A 27,501-nucleotide genomic window follows, 5' to 3' on the forward strand; every position below is an offset into this window, starting at 1 on the left:
TTCCCGATTTTGTAATTTTCAGTTTCTTGATTTTATATCACAATTTTTCATTTTTCCATTACCTTTATTTTTTCAATGTTTCTTTGGATTTTATAATTTTTTATTTATTCAATTTTTTACATTTTCAATCTTTGATTTTTTAAGTTCTTGATTTCCAATTTTTTTATTTTTCGAAGCTTTCATTTTGTACTTTTTCAGTTTTACAATTTTTCTATTTTATAATTTTTCGATTTTGTTTATTCGAAAAGTAAAAACTTGAAAAAATGAAAAATTGAAACAATGAAAAACTAAAAACCGAGAAATTTAAAAATCTAAAAAAAATTAATGAATCGTAGAATGGGAAAGAAGAAAAACCATTCGAATTGAAAAATTGGAAAATCAAAAAATTGTAAAATCGAAAAATGAAAATTGTAAGTCCAAACACCGAAAAATTTAAAAATTCTAAAAACGGAAAACTGAAAAAGTGAACAACTTTAAAAATTATAATTATCAGGAGTGTTACATAATTAAAATGAAAACTGGAAAAACTGCAAATGAAAAATTAAAGAAACGGGAAATTGAAGGCCGAAAATTGAAAAAATAAAGAAAATTAAAAACCCACACGAAAAATTGCAAATAGAAAAATTGACCAAATTAAAAACTGAAAACTCGTGAAATTTGCAAACTCTAAAATTTGAAACATCCAAAAGTTAGAAAATCAAAAACTGAAAAATCGAGAAATCGAAAATTTTCAAAACTGAAAAGTCGAAAGATTGAAAAATCGAAATTTTGGAAAATCGAAAAACCGAGGAATTCAAACTGAAAAAAGATCGAGAATTCAAGATGTCGAAAAATCTAAACATCTAAAATTTAAAAAATAGAAAAATTACAATAACGAAAAATTTAACATTAAAAAAAACACAAAATTAAAAAGTCGAAAAATCGAGAAATTGAGAAATGGAAAAATGAAAATTTAGAAAAACCGAAGATTGAAAAGCATAAAAAAAATTAAAATCCGGAAATGGGAACATAAAAAAATGAAATCGAAAAATTGAAAAATTTTAAATTTAAAAATTCGAAAACTTGAAAAACCGAAAAACTGAAGAAATGAAAAACTAAAAAATCGACAAATTGAAAAATCTCAAAACTGAAAAGTCGAAAAATTGAAAAACCCAAAAATTGATTTCCGGTAAGTCGAAAAATCAAAATTTAAAAAGTTGAAAAATGAAAATATCAAAAAACTGAAAAATATAGACATTCTCAAAATTGAAATGTTGAAAAATTGAGAAATCGAAAACTTGAAAAATCCAGAAATCGAAAAAAAAACGAAAAGTAACAACATTTTAAAATCGAAAAAACGAAAAATCGAGATGTAAGAAATCGAAAATTCCAAAATCGAAAAATTGGAATACACGTTAAAAAGGTTAAAATCGGGAGATCGAAGCATAACAAAACATAAAATCGAAAAATGAAGAATTTTAAAAATCTAAAAACTTGAAGAAATAAAAATTGAAAAATGGAAAAGCCGAGAAATCGAAATTAAAAAATTGAGACATCAAAAGATTCGAGAAATGGAGAAATCGAAAAACCGGAAAATTTAAAACTGAAATATATATTTAAACGTAAAAAAAACGATAAATCAAAATATTCAAAATTCGAAAAATCAGAAATTTTAAAAATCGAAACATGGAAAAATCGAAATATCAAAAAGTGAAAAATTTTAAATTAAAAAATTGGAGATATTGAAAAATCCCAAAATGGGAACAACGAAAACTTCAAAAATCGATAAATTGGAAAGAGGAAAAATCAAAAAATCAAAGAATTGATTAATAGAGAAATTGAGAAATGTAAAAATGAAAATTTAAAAAAGGCAAAAATTGAAAAATTGTAAAACTCAAATATCGAAAAATTAAGTAAACTAAAAATCGAGAAATCAAGAAATCGAAAAATTGTAATTCAATTTTGTTTTATTTTTCCACAAAAATTTCGATGTCGAAGATAAAAATTCAACACGGATTCATAAACCATTGGTACACTGTTACTTTTTTTTAATTTATATAACATTTATTTGACAAAACTGTAGAACTGAAGAAACGGCAAATAGAAACATTGAAAAACTAAAAATCGAGAAAAAATTAATGAATCAAAGAACGAATTAAATCGAAAAATTGAAAAAGCGAACAACTCTAATAAAAATTATAATTATTATTACATATCTAAAATGAAAACTAGAAAACCTGCAAATCAAAAATTGAAGAAACGAAAAATTGAAAACAAAAAAAATTGAAAAATCCAAAAACTAAAAAATTTCAAATTGAGAAAAAGAAAAAATATAAAAACTCGTTCCTCGCGCGTTAAAATATCTCGATTATTAATTGGCTTTATTAACAAACTTGTTCGTTAAATAGCTATTAATTTAGCTCATTTTCAATTCCAATGAAAACCCCTTCTTTAAAAATTGCACATTTTAAAAAAATATATCGGTTACGTTACGGTCTGCGCCCCTTTTGACACTGCGCCCCCCGCATTGCGGGGTCTGGGGGGGTGATATTTACGCCACTGATACAAACTGTGCTTGGAAAATGAAAAGTAGTTGTTTCTTGATCCCCACCAAAACTTTGATGACGTCACTTGAAAATTTTGCAAAGTAATAATAATACCAACTTGACGACTTTTTTTTTTTAAAATAGTCTTTTTTACATAGTCACCCTTTGCAGACCCGTGCGGTTGCATCCATCAGTGGTCGTTACCTTCCACGGAGCATCGCGTGTTCGGGTCGCAAGACATACGTTGCCGTCATTAGAGGCCGTTATTAACGCCAAGATATTGATAAGTTTGTGAAGTTTTTTTCCAGTCCCTATAAATTACGTTTATTTCTTTAGTTTGACAACCAGTTAATCATTCTGTTTATGCGAGTGACTCGGGCTGCTCCGCTCCGGGATTCTGTAAATCATCTCTGATGCGATCTCAGCCGGAACTTGGCTCATAATTAATCGACGGAGTTTAATTGAGATTTTTCTTCGATCGTTTATTCGATAGCATAATTTATTGGTGTTTTTGTAAAGTTGCCCTATGTATTTGCAATCATATCAAGCCGTCGCCGATTTAAAGAAATGGGCGGTGGCGAATTCTTATTGTGCAACTTTTTCTAGCCGCGGAACCACTCGAAGAGAGTTTAAGTTCTCGCTGGAAATGGCGACTCGTGGTGCGGTAATGCGACGTTACCGCACTAGTGCGTCTAGGAGAACGAACGCGGAAAGCGAGGGGCAGTGATTTACTCGAAAAAATCACTAAGGCGCGAAAATTAATTCTCGAGCGCGGAAGACTTATTTTATATTTGTAAGATTTTTGCGTCGGCTTTCCCCGGTACGTAAAATGAAGATAGATATTACTTGTGCTCGGAAAGGTGTAATCATTTTCGTGACGTAATTAACCACGGTATAATGGTTAGAACGTAAGGCGTCTGACTAGCAGCGCTAACTGAGATATACCCATAATGAGAAAGAAATATAATAAGAGATATAAATACCTTTTAGATACTGTTTCATTTACAATAAATTTGTAGTGTGGTTATTACGGCAGGTAAGCGGTGAGCGAAGCGCGTTGTGTAGCTTTGCAGATAAATAGTCGCGAGTTAAAAAGCCACCATCCCCGTCGTTTTGTCTCTTTTCACGTCTTATAAATTACCATGTGGGCGTCTCACTCGGATTAGACGACCTCAGAGCCGTCGTGCACTTGCTAACACAAATGACTTCCATAAAACATAACGTTTCATAAGCGTATTCAGACAGAAACCGGGCCTGGAATGGGCGGCCGACGTCTCTGGATGGGAATATCGGCTCCTGGAAGAGCGCCGCGGCGTCCACGATAACGTCGTTTTAATAACTCCAGAGTAATTCGATGCAAAAGAATTCGGAGTCGAAACCGACTAAATGACATTTTGATTTCGATCCCAAGACTTCATTTTTTCGAAAATTCGTGCCATTTTTCCATTTTTTTGGGATATGTCATCAGTTTGCAACGAAACGTCGCCTGAGAACTTGTTTGATCTACAGACCAGAGCGCGTTCAGACCAATGTCGACTCTAAGCGTTCAGAATTTCTGCGGGATATACCTACATGCAACTATTTTTTTGTTGTTTTTTGTTTTTAACAAAATTTAAGAAAATGAAAAATTGAAAAATCGGATAACAGAAAAATCGAAACATCGAAAAATTGGAAAATCGAAATATCGAAAAATTCAAAAACTAAGAGAAATCGAAAAATAAGAGAATCGAGAAATCGAGGAGTCGAACAGTTGAGAAGTTGAAGAATAGAAAAACTGAGAAACCAAAATGGGCTAAAATGAAAAAATCGAAAAGTTAAAAGTTGAAGAATCAAAACTTTGGAAGGTCCGAATCTCGATAAATCGAGAAATCAAAAAATCGAAAAATCGAAAAATTTTAAAAAAGAAAACTTGGGAAATCGAAACTTTAAGAATGCGGAAAATTAAAAAATGAAATATAGAAGAACTGAAAACCAGAGAAATCTAAAAATTGAAAAAATCACATATACCTACTTTAAAAATCGAAAAACCAAATTGGCAAAAAATCGAAACAAAAAATCGTAAAACCGCAAAATTGAAAAATCTAAAATTTCGAAAAATGTAAAATTTAAAACTTCGAAAAATTAAAATACACATCGAAAAATTGAAAAATTCAGAAATCGAGAAAGTGAAGCTCCAAAAATTAAAAAATTGAAAAACCGAAAAATCGAAACATCAAAAAATTGAAAAATCAATGGATCGAGATGTAAAGGAGTCGAAAAACCGAGAAACCGAAATAGGCCAAAATCGAAAAATCGAAAAGTTAAAAATTGAAAATTCGGGAAATCGAAACTCCAAAATTTGAAAATTGAAAAATCTTATAACTGAATAATCGAAAAGCCGGAAAGTAAAAAATCAAAAAACCGAGAAATCGAAAAATCAAAGAATCGTGAAATAGAGGAGTCGAAATGTCGAGAAGTCGAAAGTTTAAGAAGCCGAAATAGGCCAAAATCGAAAAATGGAAAAGTTGAAAATTGAGAAATTTAAGTAAAACAGTCGAGAAATTGAAAAATCTGAAGTTTAAAAACGAAAAATTGAAAATTCAAAATGTACAAAATCGAGGAATCAAAATATTCAGAAGTCAAAATACTGAAATATCGATAAATTAAAAAATATAAGAAAAATTGAAGAATCGAAAAATTGAAAAATCCCAAAACTCCAAGAAATATCAAAAAACTGAGAAATAAAAAAATTGAACAATGGAAATATAGAAAAGTTAAAAATTGAAAATTCGGGGAATCAAAACTCCAAAATTTGAAAATTGAAAAATCGAAAAATCGTATAACTGAATAATCGAGAAGCCGGAAAGTAAAAAACCAAAAAACCGAGAAATCGAAAAATCAAAGGATCGTGAAATAGAGGAGTCGAAAAGTCGAGAAGTCGAAAGTTTAAGAAACCGAAATAGGACAAAATCGAAAAATGGAAAAGTTAAAAATTGAAAAATTGATAAATCGAGAAATTGAACAATCAAAACATCGAAATGTCCGAATCTCGATAAACCGATACAACAAAAATTTGAAAAATCGAAAATTAAAAAATTCCGAAAATTGAAAAATTGAAATATGTATAGAAAAATTGAAAGCTCGAGAAAACAGATCCAGATTCTTAAAAATTGAAAAATTGAGAAATCGAAGTAAAATAGTCCAGAAATTGAAAAATATGAAGTTTAAAAACGAAAAATTGAAAGTTCAAAATGTACAAAATCGAGGAATCAAAAAATTCAGAAGTCAAAATACTGAAATAACGATAAATTAAAAAATATAAGAAAAATTGACGAATCGAAAAATTGAAAAATCCCAAAACTCGAAGAAATATCCAAAAATTGAGAAATTAAAAAAATTGAAAAATGGAAATATGTATTTTAAAATAGAAAAATTTGAAAATCGAAAATTTAAAACTTCGGAAAATTGAAAAATTGAAATATAGAAAAGTTAAAAATTGAAAATTCGGGGAATCGAAACTCCAAAATTTGAAAATTGAAAAATCGAAAAATCGTATAACTGAATAATCGAGAAGCCGAAAAGTAAAAAATCAAAAAACCGAGAAATCGAAAAATCAAAGGATCGTGAAATAAAGGAGTCGAAAATCGAAAAGTCGAAAGTTTAAGAAACTGAAATAGGCCAAAATCGAAAAATGGGAAAATTGAAAATTGAAAAATTGATAAATCGAGAAATTGAACAATCAAAACATCGAAATGTCCGAATCTCGATAAACCAAGACAACAAAAATTTGAAAAATCAAAATTAAAAAATTCCGAAAATTGAAAACTTGAAATACATATATAGAAAAATTGAAAACTCGAGAAAACGAAAAATCCAGAACTTTAAAAATTGAAAAATTGAGAAATCGAAGTAAAACAGTCGAGAAATTGAAAAATCTGAAGTTTAAAAACGAAAAATTGAAAATTCAAAATGTACAAAATCGAGAAATCAAAATATCCAGAAGTCCAAATACTGAAATATCTCAAAACTGAAATATCGATAAATTAAAAAATATAAGAAAAATTGACGAATCGAAAAATTGAAAAATCCAAAAACTCGAAGAAATATACAAAAATTGAGAAATAAAAAAAATTGAAAAATGGAAATAAATATTTTAAAAAAGAAAAATTAGAAAATGGAAAATTTAAAAATTCGAAAAATTGAAAAATTGAAATATAGAAGAACTGAAAAATCGAGAAATCAAAAAATCTACGATTTTAAAAAGTGAAAAATTGAGAAATCGAAATATTAAAGAGTCGAAAAATTGAAAAATCTAAAATTTAAAAAACAAAAAATTTAAAATCCAAAAACTAAAAAATCCAGAGTCCAAAAAGTGAAAAATCCAAGAATCGAAATACTGAAAAACTGAAGAATCCAAAAATTCAAAAATACCAGAATTAAAAGAAATCCAAAAATTGAGAAATTAAAAAATTTATAAATCGAGAAAATGGACAATCAAAACATCGAATTGTCCGAAAAATCGAAAATTTAAAAATTCGGAAAATTGAAAAATTAAAATATAGAAGAATTCAAAGCTCGAGAAAATCGAATTGAGAAAAACCAAGTTGGCAAAAAATCGAAACAAAAATATCATAAAACCCCAAAATTGAAAATAGAAATACTGAAGAACTGAAAAATCGAAAAATCTAAAATTTAAAATACTTATTGAAAAATTGAAAAATCCAGAAATCCAAACATCAAAAATATACAAATTCGGATACGGATTCGATTCGGATTTAGAAATCGAAAAACTGAAAAATCGAAAAATCCAGAAATTGAAACTCCAAAATTTAAAAAATTGGAAAATTGAAAAGTCGAACGATCGAAACATCAAAAAATTGGAACTAAAAAGGAAAAAATCAGAAAACCGAAAAATCGAAACTTCGAAAAATTCAAAAACATCAGCAAATTGAAAAATCAATGGAAAACTGGAGTCGAAAAATTGAGAAGTCGAACAATTGAGAAACTAAAATAGGCCAAAACTGAAAAATCGAAACGTTAAAAATTGAGAAACTGGTAAATCAAAAATCAAAAATTTAAAACATTGAAAATTTGAAATATCGAAAAAGTGAAAAATAGAGAAACTGAAACTCCAAAATTTAAAAATTGAAAAATCGCATAACTGAAAAATCGAGAAACTGCGACATCAAGAAATCGAAAAATCAAAGGATCGGGAAATAGAGGAGTCGAAAAAGTCGAAAAGTCGAAAAATTAAGAAACCGAAATAGGCCAAAATCGAAAAATGGAAAAGTTAAATCTCGATAAATCGAGACATCAAAATTTTCAAAAATCGAAAATTTAGAAATTCGGAAAATTGAAAAATTGAAATATAGAAGAATTGAAAGCTGGAGAAAACTAAAAATCCAGAATTTTAAAAGTTGAAAAATTAAAATAATGAAAACACAGTCGAACAATTGAAAAATCTAAAGTTTAAAAACGAAAAATTGAAAATTCAAAATGTACAAAATCGAGGAATCAAAAACTCCAGAAGTCAAAAAATCGAAATGTCGAAGAATCAAAATACTAAAAAATATCTGAAAACTTAAATATCGAGAAGTTAAAAACTGGAAGAAATTTAATTAAAAAATTGAAAAATCGAATAATTTTTGAAAAAGAAAAATCGGAAAATGGAAAATTTAAAAAAAATATAGAAGAACCGAATAGTCGAGAAATCACAAAACTAGAATTTTAAAAATTGAAAAATTAAAGTATTGAAAAGTTGAAAAATCTAGAATTTAAAAAACGAAAAACTGAAAATCCAAAAAATAAAAAATCCAGAAGTCGAAAAATCGAAAAATCCAACAATCGAAATACTGAAGAATCGAAAAATTCAAAAACCCCAGAATCAAAAGAAATCTAAATATTGAAAAATTTAGAAACCGAAAAAGCAAAGAAGCAATTTCGAAAAATCGAAAACTTAAAAAATCGAAAAATTGAAAAACTGAAATTTTAGAAACGTCAAAATTGTGAAAAATTGAAAAATCAAAATATTTAGAAAATGATGAGGAAAAAATTGAAACAACGGCAAATTAGGAAATCGAAAAAAAAAAAAATCGAGAAATCTAAAGTTGAAAAATCGAATAATTAAAAAAAAATCGGAAAATGGAAAATTTAAAAGTTTAGAAAATTGAAAAACTGAAATATAGAAGAACCGAAAAGTCGAGAAATGAAAAAACTAGAATTTTAAAAATTGAAAAATTAAAGTATGTATTGAAAAGTAGAAAAATTGAGAAATCCAAATATTAAGCAGTCGAAAAACTAAAAAATCTAAAATTTAAAAAACGAATAACTGAAGATCCAAAAAGTAAAAATCCAGAAGTCGAAGAATCGAAAAATCCAAGAATCGAAATACTGAAAAACTGAAGAATCGAAAAATTCAAAAATCCCAGAATTGAAAGAAATCCAAAAATTAAGAAATTAAAAAAGTGAAAAATTTAGAAACCTAAAAAGCAAAGAAGCAATTTCGGAAAATCGAAAAATTGATGAACTGAAATGTTAGAAACGTCAAAACTGTGAAAAATTGAAAAATCAAAATAATTAAAAATTGATGGGGAGAAAAATTGAAACATCGGCAAATTGGGAAATGGAAAAATAAAAAAATCGAGAAATCGAAAAGCCGAAAAATACTGGTAGATTTTGATTAGCGGTTTAACATGCTTCCGACTGTTAAATGTTGTTGATTTTTTCCCCAAAAATCTTAATGCCTAAGGTAAAAACTCAAAAATGGGGTCATAAACCATAAACGGAGGAGACAAAATTTAAATAAGATTAACTAAGTATTGTGAAATTTGCAGATTACATCATTTCATTGTTGGTGGGGATGAGAAGAGAAATTTTGGTGAGCGTTTTACCATTGATAATACAATTTGAAATTATTCATGTATTAAATCGTTAAGATGTTCACTTATTCGTTGCGTAGAGTCGATATTGGCCTGAGTACGGTCTGGTCCGTAGATCAAACAAGTTCGCAGGCGACGAAAAATTAATTATCCCCACCAAAACTTTGATGACGTCATCTAAAAATGTGCTAAGTGAATCCTATTTAAAATATCAAGTTCACCCGCGAGGAACTTCTTCAAAAATCAAAATTTTCATAAGCTAAGGAAACCGCTCCCTTTTCCGTCTATACTGATTTAGTGATTACTCTAAAATTTTAAGTACAAATTCCCTTCGCCCAATACCGGCCCGAACTTTCCCGTTTTGTTGGTATTCGGTGTCGTCGGCGTTACCCCATCGGTCTCAGAAAGCAAAGCCGTTGTCAGGTCGGCACCTGTGCAGGGCCATTTCGCACGCATTAGCGACCACGAGGACACGCCGTGACATACCATGATTTGCAGCCGCCCGTTTATAAACGCCTGCTCGTAAAACAGCCCCTACGTCCTCCTTATCATCGACATCGACCAGAACGAGAGCGTCAACCCTTCACCAACCGTCCCCACGTCTCCGACGGGTGCCCTAAGTAGACATTTGCCTAACGTATTATCTCATAATTCCCCGAGTTGTGTTTAAGTTGCGCGCCGCCGGACTCGCCCTTTGATATATAGAGGGAGCCACGGTCTAATGTGTACTTAAGTTATTTACTAGCAGATGGGGTGGTCTCAGTCGGGAGAAAAGCCGAGATTTATACACCGGGAAAAGTTTCACTCCGAGTCATATTGTTTATCCATTAGCGCGGGACTCGGACGAGAGTTAAAGCAGAGCAAACAGCGTTTCTTTAAAATGCTAGGTTATGTTTTTCGTAAGTCGGTATTTAACGACGCGAGGACTTGCGAAACGGCCGTAAATTAACAACAACGACGGCTTTAGTTTATGGGCTGTTATTGCGGCTTAAGTTATTGTTGTGTTAAAGTTATCACTTACACTGTTACTTACTTTTTTGCGAAACTGGCACCACAAGTCGAGCAGAGGAACGGACGACTGCCTCTAGCTTCTTGATTCTGCTTTTGTTCCAATTTCTTTTCTTTTTTGCGTTCGTGGTTTCTGACGTGCAGCTTCCAGTTATTCTTTCTGACGAAGCCTTTGTTACAAATTGAACAAACAAACGGTCTTTCTTTGGTGTGTATGCGTAAATGCGGCTGCAGAGACGCTTTTACGAAAAATTTATCACAAAGGGGACACTTGTATTGTGCTATGGGTTTCTTTTTTGGGTCTTTGTCGTCGGGTAATATTACTAAAGGTTCAGTGTGTAGAACTTTGTGGAAGAGTAGTTCTGATGTTGAGTTTGAGGAAAAAGGACACTTGTCGCAGGAGCCAGCACTGTCGTAGTTTTCTTTGTAAGTGCAGGATTTGGTTCGTAGGTGAACTGAAAGTTCTTGGGATAGGGTGAAGGAAGATCCGCAGTGGCCGCACCTACAATGTCAAAACGTAAAAAATAAATTAAAGTTGACGTAAAAACAAACGTACTTGAAACTAAATTCTGGATGTTTAGTTCGAAGGTGGTCCTTGAGGTCTGGCAGGTTTTGAAATATTTCGGGACAGTAGTCACACTTTCGTTCGTCTTGTTTCTTCGTGGCTAAAATTCTATATCTATGTTCGCTTGTGTTTCTATGAACCCTTGCTTCGTCTTTGTTTAGGAAATTTTTGTTGCAAACCGTACAAATGAACACGTTGTCACCATGCGCTCTTTGTTTGTGACGTTTCAAAGAGATGTTAGACCTAAACACCTGCTGACACTTCTCACAAGTCAAATTATTCAAATTCGTGAGTAAATTTTGGGAAGTGTGTCTTTCAATTTGGCAGTGTCGCTTCAAAGCGATGTTCAATAAAAACTCTTCGTTGCATTCTTCGCACTTGATTGGAGTTATCTTTTTGACAATGATTGGCACGGATCGATTAATAACGGAAACTACAACCTCGTGTTCTTCGGAAATTAGGTGATCATACATGACTGCACTACTAGTGTGTCTAAATTTACACAGTGAACACCAGAAGTAGCCACCATGAGAGTCCGCTCTGGACTCGTGATACTCAGAAAGCCAGTGTTCCAAAAAATCCTTGTGGTGGTTAAAATAAAACTTGCACAGACCGCACTGAAACGGACTTTGAAGAATAATATCGTCAATATGTTCCAGAACCATCATTCGTGCAACATTTGTGGAAATGTCACCCTTTCGACAATGATAGTGAGAAATTAAGTGTTTTCCCATCAGGTTTCGGTTAACTTTGGAGCTGCAAACTTCACACCTGAGGAAAATCTTTTTCCGTTTGCGTTTCTTCGTGCTAGTCGTTGTGTCGTCATCAATCAAATTTGATTCGTCGATAGTTTTCTTTTTGTTGCGTTTTTCACTCACTATTCCGACATTTTCGTCAAATTCTTTGTCGTGTAAAGTTCGTTTGAAGTGTAATTCCGATTTCAGGTGTCTTTCGTAGACCACCTTTGATGCTAGTCTGCGATTGCACGGACGGCACCAGTACTGAACCGTCCCACTCGATTTGCGAAAGGGAGAATCGTCTGTAATTTTGGTCGAATTCTTCTTGATGTCCACAGATGGTATCCATTTTCCTTTGGTGTAGTTTGGAGCGGGAGCGTCTAAAGTGGACGGTTTCCACTTGCCGCTGGTGTACGAAGGTGGCAAAATATCTGTATCTTTCTTCAATTTTGACTTGGGTTTCAAGGGTTCGTCTTTGGGTTCGTCGTCTGGTTTCCATTTGCCTTTGGTGTGGTTAGAAGGAGGCACGTCGTAGTCTTGACGTGCTTTGGACTGACTCCATTTGCTCCCGGTGAACGTTGGTGGAGGAAAATCGTAGGTTTCTTTAGGCGAGAGGGGGTATGAAGGTTTCCATTTTCCTTTAGTGTGAGATGGAGGAGGCGATGTTCGTTTGATAGACGGCTTCCATTTGCCTCCCGTGTAACTCGGTGGAGGAATATTCCAGTCTTGTCGTTGCCACTGAATCGGAGACGACGGTTTCCATTTTCCCCCAGTATGGTTTCTGGGAGGCGCGTCATGGTTGTCCTCATCCGACGATTCGTCCACATCGTACTCGTAGTCTTCTGAATCTATATCGCTTTCTTCGTACACGGTGATTTTAGGAGGTTCTTCTTTACGTCGTTCCAAATTATCAACGGCTTTAATTAACTTCGACTGGTTGTCTCCGTAACCTAGTTTCAACTGGTGGCCTCCAATCCAGACGTTTTTTCCCGATTTGGATTGCGGGATTTCTTGGTTGTCTTTCTGCGAAGTGGACGCTTGGATTACCGCTGTCGTCTTACTTCGGGTTAGGATGCCCAAATTTTTCCCCGAGGTGGAGTTAGTCAGTTTTTTGGTGCTACTTTGGAGTTCCAAAGACGAGAAGAAGTCGTCCGCTTTTAAATTGAAGGAGTCATCAGGGGGGAGAAGTTGACTAGGCAAAGGTGACTTGGGGATGTCGACCACGTTTTTGGAACATCCGGCTTTGCGGTGACTGACGTAGTTGTCAAGTCCGATGATCGTGGTGTGGCATTTCAGACAAAAGTGGGTGTCGTCGTCGTAGTCTCCGATCATTCCTGTAAAAATACTTTTTGTTAGACACTGAACCGGTGAATAAAACCCCCGAACCCAATCGAAGCTCACAGCCAGTCTAGTCATCGTGAGCCCCACTATTATAAATAATAATTAAGTGCGAGCGAACGGTGGCGGCGCTGAAGGGTTTGAGGTGGTGGCGGATCGATGGGGAAGCAGTTATTCGGACGACAGCCCCAACATAACTGCCTCCAGAGAGGCTCGTCACTGGCACATCACCATTTGATTAAAAGGTTTGCACGGTGAGATCATCGGCACACCTTCGACAAGATGGATGCGATCGAGTTCTGCGTTGTTCTTCATGGAAGTCGGGTGAAGACGATAAGGTATTTGCATAAAATGTCAATCGTACGTCCGCGACTTGCAACATCGCAATCCAGAGAGCCGAAACTTGACGGCGACCGAGTAATAGCTTCAGTCTGAACTTGTTATGACGCTCTTCGTGATAGGAATGTCTCATAGCTGAAGCTCAGTTCGGGATGGGAGTCTTAAATGAATGCAGAACTTGCATGCATGAGATGATGGGACCGAAACGTAAAGTTTGGATTAATAATTGATTAACAGCTGGAAGGCGCCGCTAGAAACGGTTTTTTATTAATCCTGGAGGGTGGAGAGAACAAGGATCCGACACATATGTTCCTATGAATACCTGATCGTTCAATCAAGCTTTCGAGGAATGACAAAAATATGAGGACTTGTTCACTGTATTGCTTTTAATACTGCATCGGAGATAATTTATGACAATCGATAAGTGATGAAATTTTTTCGAAAACCGAAACGCACGAAATCGAATCCACTTAGCCGTTGGTCGGGTGTTGAAAAAGCCCGCCGCCCACTCTTTCTGAGGAAACTTCTGCTGTTATGTATCAGCTTCGTTAGTTAAGAGTAATAAATCAATTGTGGATATGAGTGATGACAAACAAGCTAAAGTAATCCTCTAATTCTCGTGGAATGAGATGAGGTGATGTTTTTGCGAGGAACATCGCTGTCCGCAGGGATGATGGATCCATTACTTTAGGTCGTCAGAGTGCGGACCTGCAGACTAGAAAGCTACACAACTGGCCGCTAATTATTGTGAAGTTACCGCCCGTCTAATTGAAGATGATTGAACGGACGGCTGGCAAGTCGACTAGGCCTCGGCCGAACTACGAGGAGGACTTCCAGCAGGCTTTCAGGTCTTCAACATCGAGGATCCATCACCGCCCCGAGGAGGCGTCCTCCAGGCATCAATCTATGTTCAAATTAGGAGCGTTGCGGCTAATTGCGGAAAGAGTCGGTTTGAGGGAATCTCTGATGTGACAAAAGTATCAGCGCTGCCGGGAATTAAGAAGAGCAAGTGGCCGATTTGAGTTAATTAAAAAAAGTAGGAAGACCGGTCCCATAACTTGCGAATATCTTGATTTTCTATCGGCGATGAACGTTGTCGCATAATTGTAATTTAGTGTCGCCTCTCTCAGTTTTACTAATCTGATGATCCTAATGTGTATTTAATTTTTAATAATTTGTCTTATTGGATTAAATTTTAATTCTCATAAGAGCCACGGGGAGCGTGGTTTCTATCTAAATGTTTATACTTGTATTTTGTAAACGAATCTGTATTTCTTTCGTTAGATTTAAATTAAATGCCGCCTCCGGGCGCGCTTTTTGTGTAATAATCATTAAAACATGATCTCGGAAGGTGAAAAATAAATTGAAAATTTAAAGTTATGTATGTGGCTGAAGTAAATTTTCCATAATCCTGGCTGGTTTGTAATATATCTTGATTTTATGGTGAGTGAGGAATGTAAGCGGTGACGTAAATCAATCTGGTAAATTAACGAACCTGCAGTGCAGTGCCGACTTGAAACTTGATAGAACGGTGGTGGATTCCAGGCTGACCCTAAGCTATAATTTTTCATTATGTCGTTTGACTACAAAAATTCGACTGAAAATAGCGTTGTCGTAATTGTGTATGCGACTGTCGCAAACTTAGTTAGCAAGAAATAGTTAACGCGGTAGCTAAAAGAGTTACGCACAGACGCCGGATCGATCGTAATTGAAACGCAAATCTAAATTACAAATGTCTTTTTAATTTTTACTAATTTGGTTAAAGAGAGACGGGAAACGCCGAGACGAGGCGGAGGAAATGAGCTGGCGAACCGCTGTCTCATTTCATTAAATATCGTATCAATACGTAATGAAATATTTGTTGAATTAATTAAACATAGCCGGAGAATCTGTGCCAGACACAGATAACCAGTGCTGCCACTGTGCCTATTAAGGACACTGTCTGTCTGTCTCTTTGCTTGTCTCCGAAACTACTGGACCGATCGTTGGCAAATTTTGAGTGTATTAGGATTATTCTGTACTTGTGGTGTATGAATCCGTGTTGACTTTTTACCTTTTACGTACAGATTTTTGGGGGAAAAAATCAAAATTGTGTAACATTTTACAATTCGAAAATGCAAAACCTAGTGCTCTGAAATTATGAACGCTATGAATTTTTAGAAAAAATTTTTCTATTTTCGATTTTTCGACTTTTCGTATGTTTGATCACTCGATTATAAAATTCTAGAGTTTTTTTTCGATTTTTGGAATTTCCGATTTTCGGTGTTTCGATTTTCGAATTTCCGATTTTCGAATTTTCAATTTGTTTGTTTTTCGAAATTCCAGTTTTCGATGTTCTTTCCGCTTTTTCAATTTCTCGATCTTTCAGTTTCATTCAGCGAATTTTCGATTTTTCAATTCATCCACTTTTCCAATTGTTCTATTTTCCATTGTAAGGAATTTTCGGTTTTCCGATTTTTAGTTTTTTTTTTATTTATCAAATTTTCGATTTTTCGACTTTTGATTTTTCGAATTTTCAATTTTCGAAATTTCGAATTTTCGATTTTTCGAAACTCTAATTTTCAATTTCACGCTTTTCTATTTTGGAATCTTCGATTCGATTTTCAATATTTTGTTTTTTCTAGATTTTGTTTCTCGAATTTTTCGATTTTTCGAAGTTTCGAATTTTAAATTTTTAATTTTTTTTAATTTTCAAGTTTTCCATTCTTCATTTTTTAAACTTTCTGACTTTCCTTTCCTATTTTTCGATATTCAAATTTTCAATTTTTTTACTTTTCGATTTTCACTTTTTCGATTCTATAGTTTTTTGATTTTTCAACATTTTTACTTTTCCATTTTTTGATTTCTAGATTTTGAGAATTTTCGATTTGTCGATTTAGAATTTTCAACCTTTCTACTTTTAGATTTTTCAGTTACGATTTTTTGGCTTTCGGATTTTTTTTTATTTTCGATTTTCAATTTTTCGGCTTTTCGAAACTCTAATTTTCATTATTTTTTAATTTCCATTTCTTGATTTTTCCATTTCCGATATTCTAATTTTCAATTTTTTTTATCAATTTCTCGATTTTTTCATTTTTCGATTTTTTCATTTTGTAATTTTCGATTCGACTTTCAATATTTCTTTTTTTGTATGTTTCGTTTCTTGGATTTTTCGAAATCTCGATTTTCGAAGTTTTGATTTTTCGGATTTTCGTTTTTCGAATATTTGACTCATCAAATTTTCATTTTTTCGATTTTTCAATTCTTCAATTTTTTTAATTTTCGATTTTTCGAATTTTCGATTTTTCGAATTTTCAATTTTTCGAATTTTATATTTTTGATTTTTTTTAATCTTCAAAATTTTCAATTTTTTCATTCTTCAGTTTTTAAACTTTCTAATCCTTTGGTTTCCGATTTTTTGATATTCGAATTTTCAATTTTCTTATTTTTAGATTTTCAGTTTTTACATTTTTTAGTTTTTGATTTTTCAACCTTTTTGCTGTTCGATTTTTCAGTTTTAGATTTTTTGGTTTTTCGTACAGGTTTTTTATTTTTTCGATTTTCGAACTGTCGATATTATTCAATTTCAATTTTTTAATTCCCAGTTCTCGATTTTTCCATTTTCCAATATTCTAATATCAATTTTTTTAATCTCAATTTCTCCATTTTTCCATTTTTCGACTTTACGATTTTCCCATTTTGGAATTTTCGATATTTTGTTTTTCCATATTCCGTTTCTTGGATTTTTCGAATATTTGATACGATGAATTTTCATTTTTCCGATTTTCGAATTTTTGATTTTTCGGCTATTCGTTTTTTCGAATATTTGATACATAGAATTTTAATTTTTTCGATTTTCGAATTTTCTATTTGTTTCCTTTTCGATTTTTCCGATTTTTCTTTTTTTCAATTCTTCGATTTTTCAACTTTTAGATTTTTGATGTTTTTCAAATTTCAATTTTTCAAGTTATCCATTCTTTATTTTTTAAACTTTCTGATTTTTTCCTTTCCGATTTTCTGATATTCGAATTTTGAAATTTTTTACTTTTTGATTTTGAGTTTTTCGATTCTTTGGTTTTTTGATTTTTCAACTTTTTTACTTTTTGATTTTTTGATTTCTCGAATTCTAGATTTTTAGAATTTTTAGAATTTTCGATTTGTCAATTTAGAATTTTCAACCTTTTCACTTTTCGATTTTCACTTTTTCGATTCTTTGGTTTATTGATTTCTCGAGTTCTCGATTTTGAGAATTTTCGATTTGTCGATTTAGAATTTTCAACCTCTCTGCTTTTCGATTTTTCAGTTTTCGATTTTCGAAAGATTTTTTTTATTTTTTCAATTTTAGATTTTTCCATTGTTTCAACTTACTGATTTTTCCATTTTGGAATTTTCGATTCGATTTTCGATATTTCGTTTTTTCTGTTTTGTTTCTTGGATTTTTCGAAATCTCGATTTTCGATTTTTTGATTTTTCGGATTTTCGAATTTTAGATTTTTGATTTCTTTCCTTTCGATTTTTTTTAATTCCTATTTTTCGAATTTTAGAGTTTTGATATTTTTGAATTTTTCAGTTTCTCTCTTCCTTAGACTTTTCAACTTTTTTGTTTTTCGATTTTTTGATTTTTCGAGTCCTCGATTTTTTGAATTTCTGATTTTTTGACTTTCCGAAGTTTTTTTTTTATTCTTTCGGTTTTCGAACTTTGGATTTTCCGATTTTCGGTTTTTCCATTTTTCAATTTACGACTTTTCGAAGTTGTTACTTACGCCACTAGTTTTTACTATAATAGAAGTTATGACAAAACAAAAATTGCAAAATCAAATTTATAATTCGTCAAAAAAGTGGGATTTATTGGGTTTTATTTCAAGGACGAGGAACGTTCTGTCGAAATAACCTTCTACCAATTTTTTTTAGTTTGGATTAAATATTAAGTAGGACCGTGCTCTACCTTTTCGATGTCTTTTTCAATATTTAATTTAATTCTCACGACACATCATAAATTATCACAATAATTATTTGAACAAATCCCATTATTGCCGTCTACACGATAACTTTAATTAATGATTCGGTTAACTACCTCTTAGCGTAATAAAATTATATGGGAGTAATTAAAATGCTGATTAGAAACTAGAAAAAGGACCTCAAACGATTCTGTAAACCTCATTACAAACACGCATCAACTTCACGCTGTCACATTTAACCACAGTGTCATTAAAATTTCCTGTATTCCCTCTTCACGCAAGAATAATATAAAATTAAAAATTCGTTAAAATAATTATCACCGATAAAAAATATACCTCCAAGTAGAAATTTAAAGACACCAAGAAGACTTGAGCTAACTTGATTTGGTGTGACCTAACCTGACTTGACTTGACTTTAAGACCTGAGTTGACATGAAAAACATACAAAAAATGGCGTTTGAATTGCAGCTATACAATTTAAGACAAAATTATTGTAGCAATTATCAGAGTTACCAACTCCAGTGTTCGAATTAGAGCCCCACCTAATCCCCTATTTGTTTGATCGCATGGTATTCTAAACAAACACATCCATTTTTTACGTTCTCGAATTCGCCCACACCCCTCCCCCGGCCCTTCCTCCCGAATTCCTCATATTTTTCCTTTTCCTCTCCCGCACTCCCCGCCGACCAATACCACAGCCCACCGCCAGCCTGGCTGGCCTCTGGTCCAGCGATGGATCTCCCAGCGCTCGTCTCCGCACCGCATCGGTTTTGCATACAGGGCGTTCGGTCGGGGGGGCGCCCCCAGCCCCGATTCTGTACACATACAGTACAGTACAGAGAACAGAGACTCGTCTCGCGACGTTATGTCTAATCGATGCATTTCTGCGCGCCCCGTCTTACCCGACCGGCCATTACGCACCTTAATGGGCCCCGTTCGGCCACAGCAGCAGTCTGTCGCTGTTTTGTTTCCCCCCGCCGCCGCCGATAAGTGCCGCTTAAGATCGTCCCCGTGCCCCCCGTAACGATTTTACCATTACATCAGTCGCGCACCCCCTTTATCACCTCATTATTATTACCAGGCCGACACTTTAGCCGGCCTTCCTGTTACACTACGGCGATTCATTGCCGCCGCCAGCGCGAAATTCGGATCGGCGGCGGCGGGGACGAGGAAAATCGTTAATTAGTTATTGTTGGTTAGGTTTAAGGGCGTTTTTTTCGAAATGCAGAGGCAGGTTTGAAGTGGGGTGAACAGGTTGCGGGAATGCGGATTGCTGGAGGTGGAAGATGGTGGTTTTGAGGCAGAGTACGCGGAAAGCTATGACCGATGTTGGTGATTAAGTGGCACAGATGTTTTCTAGCGTTGCGACAGCAATCAACGCCCTTATCGAAATTAGTATCTTCGTTATAGAATTAAAATAGATAGGATTAATTATTTCATGATTGTGGTTGCTTACTAGTCTATATATAGGCACAGGTTGTGTTTGTGTTTTTTAATTCCCGTTATGTCTATTTGAGAAGTAGTTCGTAGGTGAACTGAAAGTTCTTGGGATAGGGTGAAAGAAGATCCGCAGTGGCCACACCTACAATGTCAAAACGTGAAAACTATATTAATGTTGACGTAAAAACATACTTGAAACTAAATTTTGAATGTTTGTTTATAAGGTGGCAAATTCTGTATCTATGTTCGCTTGTGTTTCTATGAACCCTTACTTCGCCTTTGTTTACGAAATGTTTGATGCAAAGCGTACAAATAAATACGTTGTCACCATGCGCTCTTGGTTTGTGACGTTTCAAAGAGATGTTGGATCTGAACACCTACTGGTACTTCTCACAAGTCAAATTATTTAAATTCAGGACTAAATTTCAGGAAGTGTGTCTTTCAATTTGACACTGTCGCTTCAAAGCGATGTTCAATTAAAACTCTTCGTTGCATTCTTCGCACTTGATTGGAATTATCTTTTTAACAATGACTGGCACGGAACGATTAATAACAGACGCTATAATCTCATGTTCTTCGGAAATTAAGTGATCATACACCACCGCACTACTAGTGTGTCTAAATTTACACAGTGAACACCAAAAGTACCCACCATGAGAGTCCGCTCTAGACTCGTGATACTCAGAAAGCCAGTGTTCCAAAAACTCCTTGTGGTGGTTAAAATAAAACTTGCACAGACCGCACTGAAACGGACTTTGAAGAATAATATCGTCAATATGTTCCAGATCCATGATTCGTGCAACATTTGTAGAAATATCATCCTTTCGACAATGATAGTGAGAAATTAAGTGTTTTCCCATTAGGTTTCGGTTAACTTTGGAGCTGCAAACTTCACACCTGATGAAAATCTTTTTTCGTTTGCGTTTCTTCGTGCTAGTCGTTGCGTCGTCATCAATCAAATTTGATTGGTCGATAGTTTTCTTTTTGTTGCGTTTTTCATTCACTATTCCGACATTTTCGTCAAATTCTTTGTCGTGTAAAGTTCGTTTGAAGTGTAATTCAGATTTCAGGTGTCTTTCGTAGACCACCTTTGATGCTAGTCTGCGATTGCACGGGCGGCACCAGTACTGAACCGTCCCACTGGATTTACGAAAGGGAGAATCGTCTGTGATTTTGGTCGAATTCTTCTTGATGTCCACAGATGGTATCCATTTTCCTTTGGTGTAGTTTGGAGCGGGAGCGTCTAAAGTGAAAGGTTTCCACTTGCCGCTGGTGTACGAAGGTGGCAAAATATATGTATCTTTCTTCGATTTTGACTTAGGTTTCAAGGGTTCGTCTTTGGATTCGTCGTCTGGTTTCCATTTGCCTTTGGTGTGGTTAGAAGGAGGCACGTCGTAGTCTTGACGTGCTTTGGACTGACTCCATTTGCTCCCGGTAAACGTTGGTGGAGGAAAATCGTAGGTTTCTTTAGGTGAGAGAGGGTATGAAAGCAGGGGCGGCTGGTCAGGGGCGGCAGGGTCGGCCACGCCGTACCAGTCATTTTAAAATACTTAGTAAGCGTTGAAATTAGAAAATAAAAAAAGAAATAAAGTTTGAATGTACGTTAGGATAGATCATATATATTAAAAATATATTTTATTATATTGTAGGTACAAAATAAAGCATTTGTTGCTAATTTTAAATGCTGATAAACACGCTTTGCCGGCGAGATTTCGGCAAGCCGTACCCAGGAATGCATTATACTCGATGTTTCGACTTCGTAGCAGCTTACGGTTTCATCGTTCTCTTTGTCTAGTACACTGTAGTAGACAAAGACCTGGCGGAACGTATGTTGTGCCAGGTCCGGCGAAATCCTCCTTCGCCGTACCCAGCAACGCGAATTTAGTTTTTAAAACGCTTAATATTTAAGATAGCTAACCAAATTACAAAACAATAACGGCTTCGATGTTCTTCAGTGCATACTATTTTTTTTTAATAATAATTGTCGATTTAATACATTTTTCTGTGTATGAATAATAAACGAAAAAAATTACATTAAATTATCTAAAATTTTATTTTTCGTACATAACTTAGCTACAACATAAATGCGCTTTTTCTGTATTTTTAGCATCTAAGCGTTTTCAGATATTTCAGAAACGAATTTAAAGTTTTAAATCATTTTAATTTTTCAATTATTCAATTAATTTATTTGACAATTTGTCATATACATTAAAAAAAAATAAATGTAAATGAAGATAGTTAACAGTTGGTACTTTTATTATTACTTTTTTTATATTTTTTAACTGCATGTCATTATTTAATTATTATTATTTAATTGTGGATGTCCGGGGTCGGCAAGCCGTATAGCCGCCGGTCGACGCGGAACTCAGTAAAAATAATGTTTTCGGTGGTTCTCAATTAATGATAAAGCAGAACAAGTAGAATTAAGGATTAATAGTATTTGGAATCAAACTGACATTGTCAATTTCCTATAAAAAATTATTTTAACAGGTCGAAACATTTGAGATGTTTTGTACATCCTGGCACGTAAAATGTCAGTGGTTAATGAGTAGCAGCCATACATTACGAAAATATATAACACCAAGGTGTAGACTCAAAATATTTGGCCGACCCGAAATTTTGACCCACCAGCCGCCACTGTATGAAAGTTTCCATTTTCCTTTAGTGTGTGATGGAGGAGGCGACGTTCTTTAGATAGAAGGCTTCCATTTGCCTCCCGTGTAACTCGGTGGAGGAATATTCCAGTCTTGCCGTTGCCACTGAATCGGAGACGACGGTTTCCATTTTCCCCCAGTATGGTTTCTTGTAGGAGCGTCATGGTTGTCCTCATCCGACGACTCGTCCACGTCGTACTCGTAATCTTCTGAATCTATATCGCTTTCTTCATACACGATGATTTTAGGAGGTTCTTCTTTACGTCGTTCCAAATTATCGACGGCTTTAATTAACTTCGACTGGTTGTCTCCGTAACCTAGTTTCAACTGGTGGCCTCCAATCCAGACGTTTTTTCCCGATTTGGATTGTGGGATTTCTTGGTTGTCTTTCTACGATGTGGACGCTTGGATTACCGCTGTCGTCTTACATCGGGTTAGAATGCCCAAATTTTTGCCCAACGTTGAGTTTATGAGTTTTTTGGTACTACTTAGAGAAAAAGTCGTTGGCTTTTAAATTATTCTATTCTTGGATAAAGTTGATAAAGTTTGTGCTGGTTTTAGTAATTCTTAGAAAACTCCCATGCCATTTCAATCGGTTTCTATTGACAATGGTATGGGGGTAACCTAAAAATTTCATGACAACTCTCTCTTAATGTTCCGTCTACCAAATAACGCTTTTGTGTAATTGTCGCAAATGGTTTAATTAATTCTCACAATTATTTTTTCGCAATTTTTTTTAAATTCAGTCAAATTTTGTATGAATATTAAGAATATCATGTAGATGGTTAAACGCTAACTAAAATCTGGATAATCATCCCCACCACCAATAGAAAAAATTTATAATAGTTTTTTTGTAATTTTATAAATAAGGTACGCCTGCACTTGTGGTGTTTGAATCCATTTAATCTTTGTTTTTTTTTGTTTTGTTTTTTTTAATACATAGAGTTTTCTTTCAACAACAGGATAGTTAACATGTTTTCAGTTTCTTGTTGGGAAAAAAAGACTTCGTATATTAAGAAAAAATTAACAAAATATAAGCCCCGCCCACCCACCCCTTCTCAATTGTAATGAATTTTTTATTCATCGTGAGCTGAAGGGTGGAGTTTACTTGCAAAATCCTCATTTCTCTACAAGAAATTACCATATGAAACATGTTTTTAAAAGGGTAGAATTATCTAGAGAAATTTTGATGTTACAATTATTAAACTCCGCCCCTCGGTGTAAAAACTAATGAAAACTTCATCACTATTGAGATAGTTGCGGGTGGGTGGAGTTTAACCTTTGTTTTTTTCTTTTTTTTAATATAAAGAGTTTTCTTTCAACAACAGGAAGGTTAACATGTTTTCAGTTTTTTGTTGGGAAAAAAAGACTTCGTATATTAAGAAAAAAATAACAAAATATAAGCCCCGCCCACCCACCCCTTCTCAATTGTAATGAATTTTTTATTCATCGTGAGCTGAAGGGTGGAGTTTACTTGCAAAATCCTCATTTCTCTACAAGAAATTACCATATGAAACATGTTTTTAAAAGGGTAGAATTACCTAGAGAAATTTTGATGTTATAATTATTAAACTCCGCCCCTCGTTGTAACAACTAATGAAAACTTCATCACTATTGAGATAGGGGCGGGTGGGTGGGGTTTAACCTTTGTTTTTTCCTTTTTTTTAATATATAGAGTTTTCTTTCAACAACAGGATAGTTAACATGTTTTCAGTTTTTTGTTGGGAAAAAAAGACTTCGTATATTAAGAAAAAATGGACAAAATATAAGCCCCGCCCACCCACCCCTTTTCAATTGTGATGAATTTTTTATTCATCGTGAGCTGAAGGGTGGAGCTTACTTCCAAAATCCTCATTTCTCTACAAGAAATTACCATATGAAACATGTTTTTAAAAGGGTAGAATTTTCTAGAGAATTTTTGATGTTACAATTAAACTCCGCCCCTCGGTCTGATTAGGAATGAAAAACTCATCATAATTGAGATCGGGGCGGGTGGGTGGAGTTTAATCTTTGTTTTTTTGTTTTTTTTTTAATGTATAGAGTTTTCTTTCAACAATTTTTTGGCACAAAGAACAAGAGATATTATAATAGTGTCAATATATTATTCAATAATTTTGGACTGTAAGCCACGTCGAATTACATATATTAAGAAAAAATGGGCAAAATATAAGCCCCGCCCACCCACCCCTTCCCAATTGTGATGAATTTTTTATTCATTGTGAGCTCATTTCTCTAAAAGAAATTACCATATAAAATATGTTTTTAAAAGGGTAGAATTTTCTAAAGAAATTTTGATGTTACAATTTATTAAACTCCGCCCCTCGGTCTCAAGAACGAATGAAAAATTCATTACAATTGAGATCGGGGCGGGTGGGTGAGGCTTAATTTTTGTTTTTTTCCTTATGTATACAGTTTTCTTTCAAGGATTTTTTGGCACAAAGAACAAGAGATATAATAAAAAATATAGTGTCTATATATTATTCAATAATTTTGGACTGTAGTTCTATTGTAGGTACGCCCCGTAGAATAACTTGTACTTTCTCGTTTTTCTCGAAAAACTAAAGAAAGAAAAACTGAAAAATCTAAAAGTTGAAACGTTCGAAAGTTGGAAAATCGCAAAACTGGAAAATTTAAAAATGAACACTCGAAGAGATATCGCAGATTTGTGGAAAAGAAAAGCAAAAAATTGAAAAATTGCAATTGCAAAAATTGACGCAACGAAAAATTGAAAAAAGCAAAGAATTACAAAATCGGAACATTGAAAAATTGTAAAAATAAAAAAAAACTGAAACGAAAAATTTCATAATTGGAAAAATTAAAAATTGAAAACTCCCGAAAAATTTTAAATCGAAAAAATGAAGAAACAAAAAAATGGGGGATTGAAGAACTACAAAATTCCAGTCAAAAAAGCTATGGGACCGTTATTTACGCCACTTTTCAAGTGTCAATTACAGTAATTCTCATTGATACCAGCTCAAAACAACAAAATAGTCTTTTTGAAAACTTTTGATCCTTGCGTACGAAAATTTTTTGGTTTTTTTTGCTAGGAAGCGAAGACCGTAAAATGGTTTATTATTGTCTTATTATGGGAACGTTCCTAAACGGAGAGTGGGTCTATTCTGTAACCGCTTGTAAGCATCGTTAGAGTTGGATATGTAATCAACAAATTCGTTCGAACTGGCTGTGTCGACAAAGGGAAATCTCCTGGACACCTTCAGTATCTGAGGAAGTTGTTGATGATCTGAGTCGAGTTGCGCAGAATCCGCAAATATCTTCGACATATTTCCTGTTGCAACATGAAATTGAACAATGGGTTCAAAGTATTGACGAAAAGATCTTACAGATTTTTTTTTAAATAAAAAAGAGAGTCCACAAAATGGTGAACATTTTCAACTGAGATGTTTAACCACAATAAATTTGTTTAATGAATTAGTTTTATTTTTTAATAAGATATGAATGGGTGTGGCATTTATCGTGAGGCCTTGGGCATTTAGTAAAGTTCAAAAATGAGAGGCGGCACGTTTCCATCACCTACCTCGACCCTACAATCATATATAGAATAGATATTTTGCTAAATCCAAGTTTCGTCGCGGTTTGATGTATATAAAAATTTTGCTCCACAACACCACTAAAGCCACCTTTGGATGGCCAAATTTAAACGCCGTGTTCTTGTTTGATACTTTCTAGGTGCACGTGAACCTTACAAAAACGTCAAAATGAACGTTAATGGTCAGCGGTAACCTTGATGTTCAGAATGTCGTTGAAATGCAGAAAATAAGCAAATCATGCAAATTACGTGAAGATCCTGTACCTGTAATCATTCATCTTAATATCGTACGAATGCGAAAAGGAAATGATGGAAACGATTTGAGAACTTGAAACAGTCACGTAGTTAAGTTATGCACATAGATTGATCACTCTGTATGGTATTTACATGTGCTAATTACAAGCTAAGCAATGCAAAAGGTGAATTATAGCCACGTTCAAAGCGACTAAACAACTTCGGTTGGTCTTAGCATGTGAGAACTCTTGTTTGCCTCATACCCAACAATTTGTATTCTTATAATAAAGGTATGTCGTATTTCTATCACTAATGTGTCGTCGTTATGATTTACGTTGCACGTTGGTATCACTTCGCGAAAAAACCTCTAAAGGTAATAATTATTATTAATAGACTATTATTTAATTTGTTGTGGCAAATTATTGCACCGCATTAGAATAATTCCAATTAAACATTACAAAGTTCGTAATTAACAGCTCGAGTACTAAAAGAAAATATGATTTATTAATGGCGAGATAAATACAGTCGTGACTCAAGCTGTAAATCAAACAGTCGAACAATTTTATTTCGCTAATCGTTCCTGTTGTATCGAACGCGAGTTAAATAAATATATTTGCAAAAAATGAGCCAGACTGGCATTGTGGCATTTTCATTTACGGTTATTTATGGTTAATACGATACATGAAAGTTTACTCATTGACCTTCCGTCACTTCAAAAGTCTTTTAATCATTCTACCGGTGTATTGTTCTTAACTGACAATTTTAAAGACTTTTTTCTCTACATAATTAATTTCCATCTTCTACGTAGAATTCTTATGCTTAATTAATGTAATTTATTTTGATTTATTGTTACCGGATTCCATTATATCCGTAATGACATCTAACCTGTGGTTATCTTGTAGGAATATGTTGCGACTAACAGGAATGTATTATTATGCAGTCTAAAACAATTATTTTTGACGAAACCTTTGATAAATTTAGAACGGAGTGACTTATGATTTCATAATTTTTTTTGTGTAATTATCTACAAGAATAAAGAGGTCCGAAATGGACACAAATGTGTTATTATGCGAACCGCCGTATAGTTTGGGCCAAGAAATCGCAAAAAAACAGACTTGGAATAACGATGCAGTTCTTAGTAATTTCCACTAAATATTAAGAAGTTTCAACAACTTCTCTGCGAGCAGAAACAGGTTATTTTTGCATTAATTTTCATTTTTATTATAACACACTCATTAGTGTTCAAATGACTTAATAAATATGTTGTAATTATATATTGCAATAGCCTTTACATAATTGAAAATGAATTTATACGTTGTG

At 33.7% G+C, this 27,501-nt stretch overlaps 1 protein-coding gene across 1 annotated transcript in view; it reads right to left on the reverse strand.

The window, feature by feature from the left end:
* Positions 1-27,501, reverse strand: part of LOC135136817 (gastrula zinc finger protein xFG20-1-like) — a 68,888-nt gene that overhangs the window by 17,892 nt on the left and 23,495 nt on the right. Inside the window, exons 2-3 of the mRNA XM_064066240.1 lie at positions 10,947-13,026; positions 10,416-10,892 (exon numbers count right to left, since the gene is read on the reverse strand). Of these exons, the coding sequence (XP_063922310.1) occupies positions 10,416-10,892; positions 10,947-13,024 (2,555 nt within the window). The 5' untranslated portion in view covers positions 13,025-13,026. The remainder of the gene's footprint in view (positions 1-10,415; positions 10,893-10,946; positions 13,027-27,501) is intronic.

The sequence above is a fragment of the Zophobas morio genome, unplaced genomic scaffold (assembly GCF_036711695.1).
Source record: "Zophobas morio isolate AGI-343-1 ecotype UQ-CSIRO unplaced genomic scaffold, CSIRO_AGI_Zmor_V1 ptg000004l, whole genome shotgun sequence".
Taxonomy (NCBI): Eukaryota; Metazoa; Arthropoda; class Insecta; order Coleoptera; family Tenebrionidae; genus Zophobas; species Zophobas morio.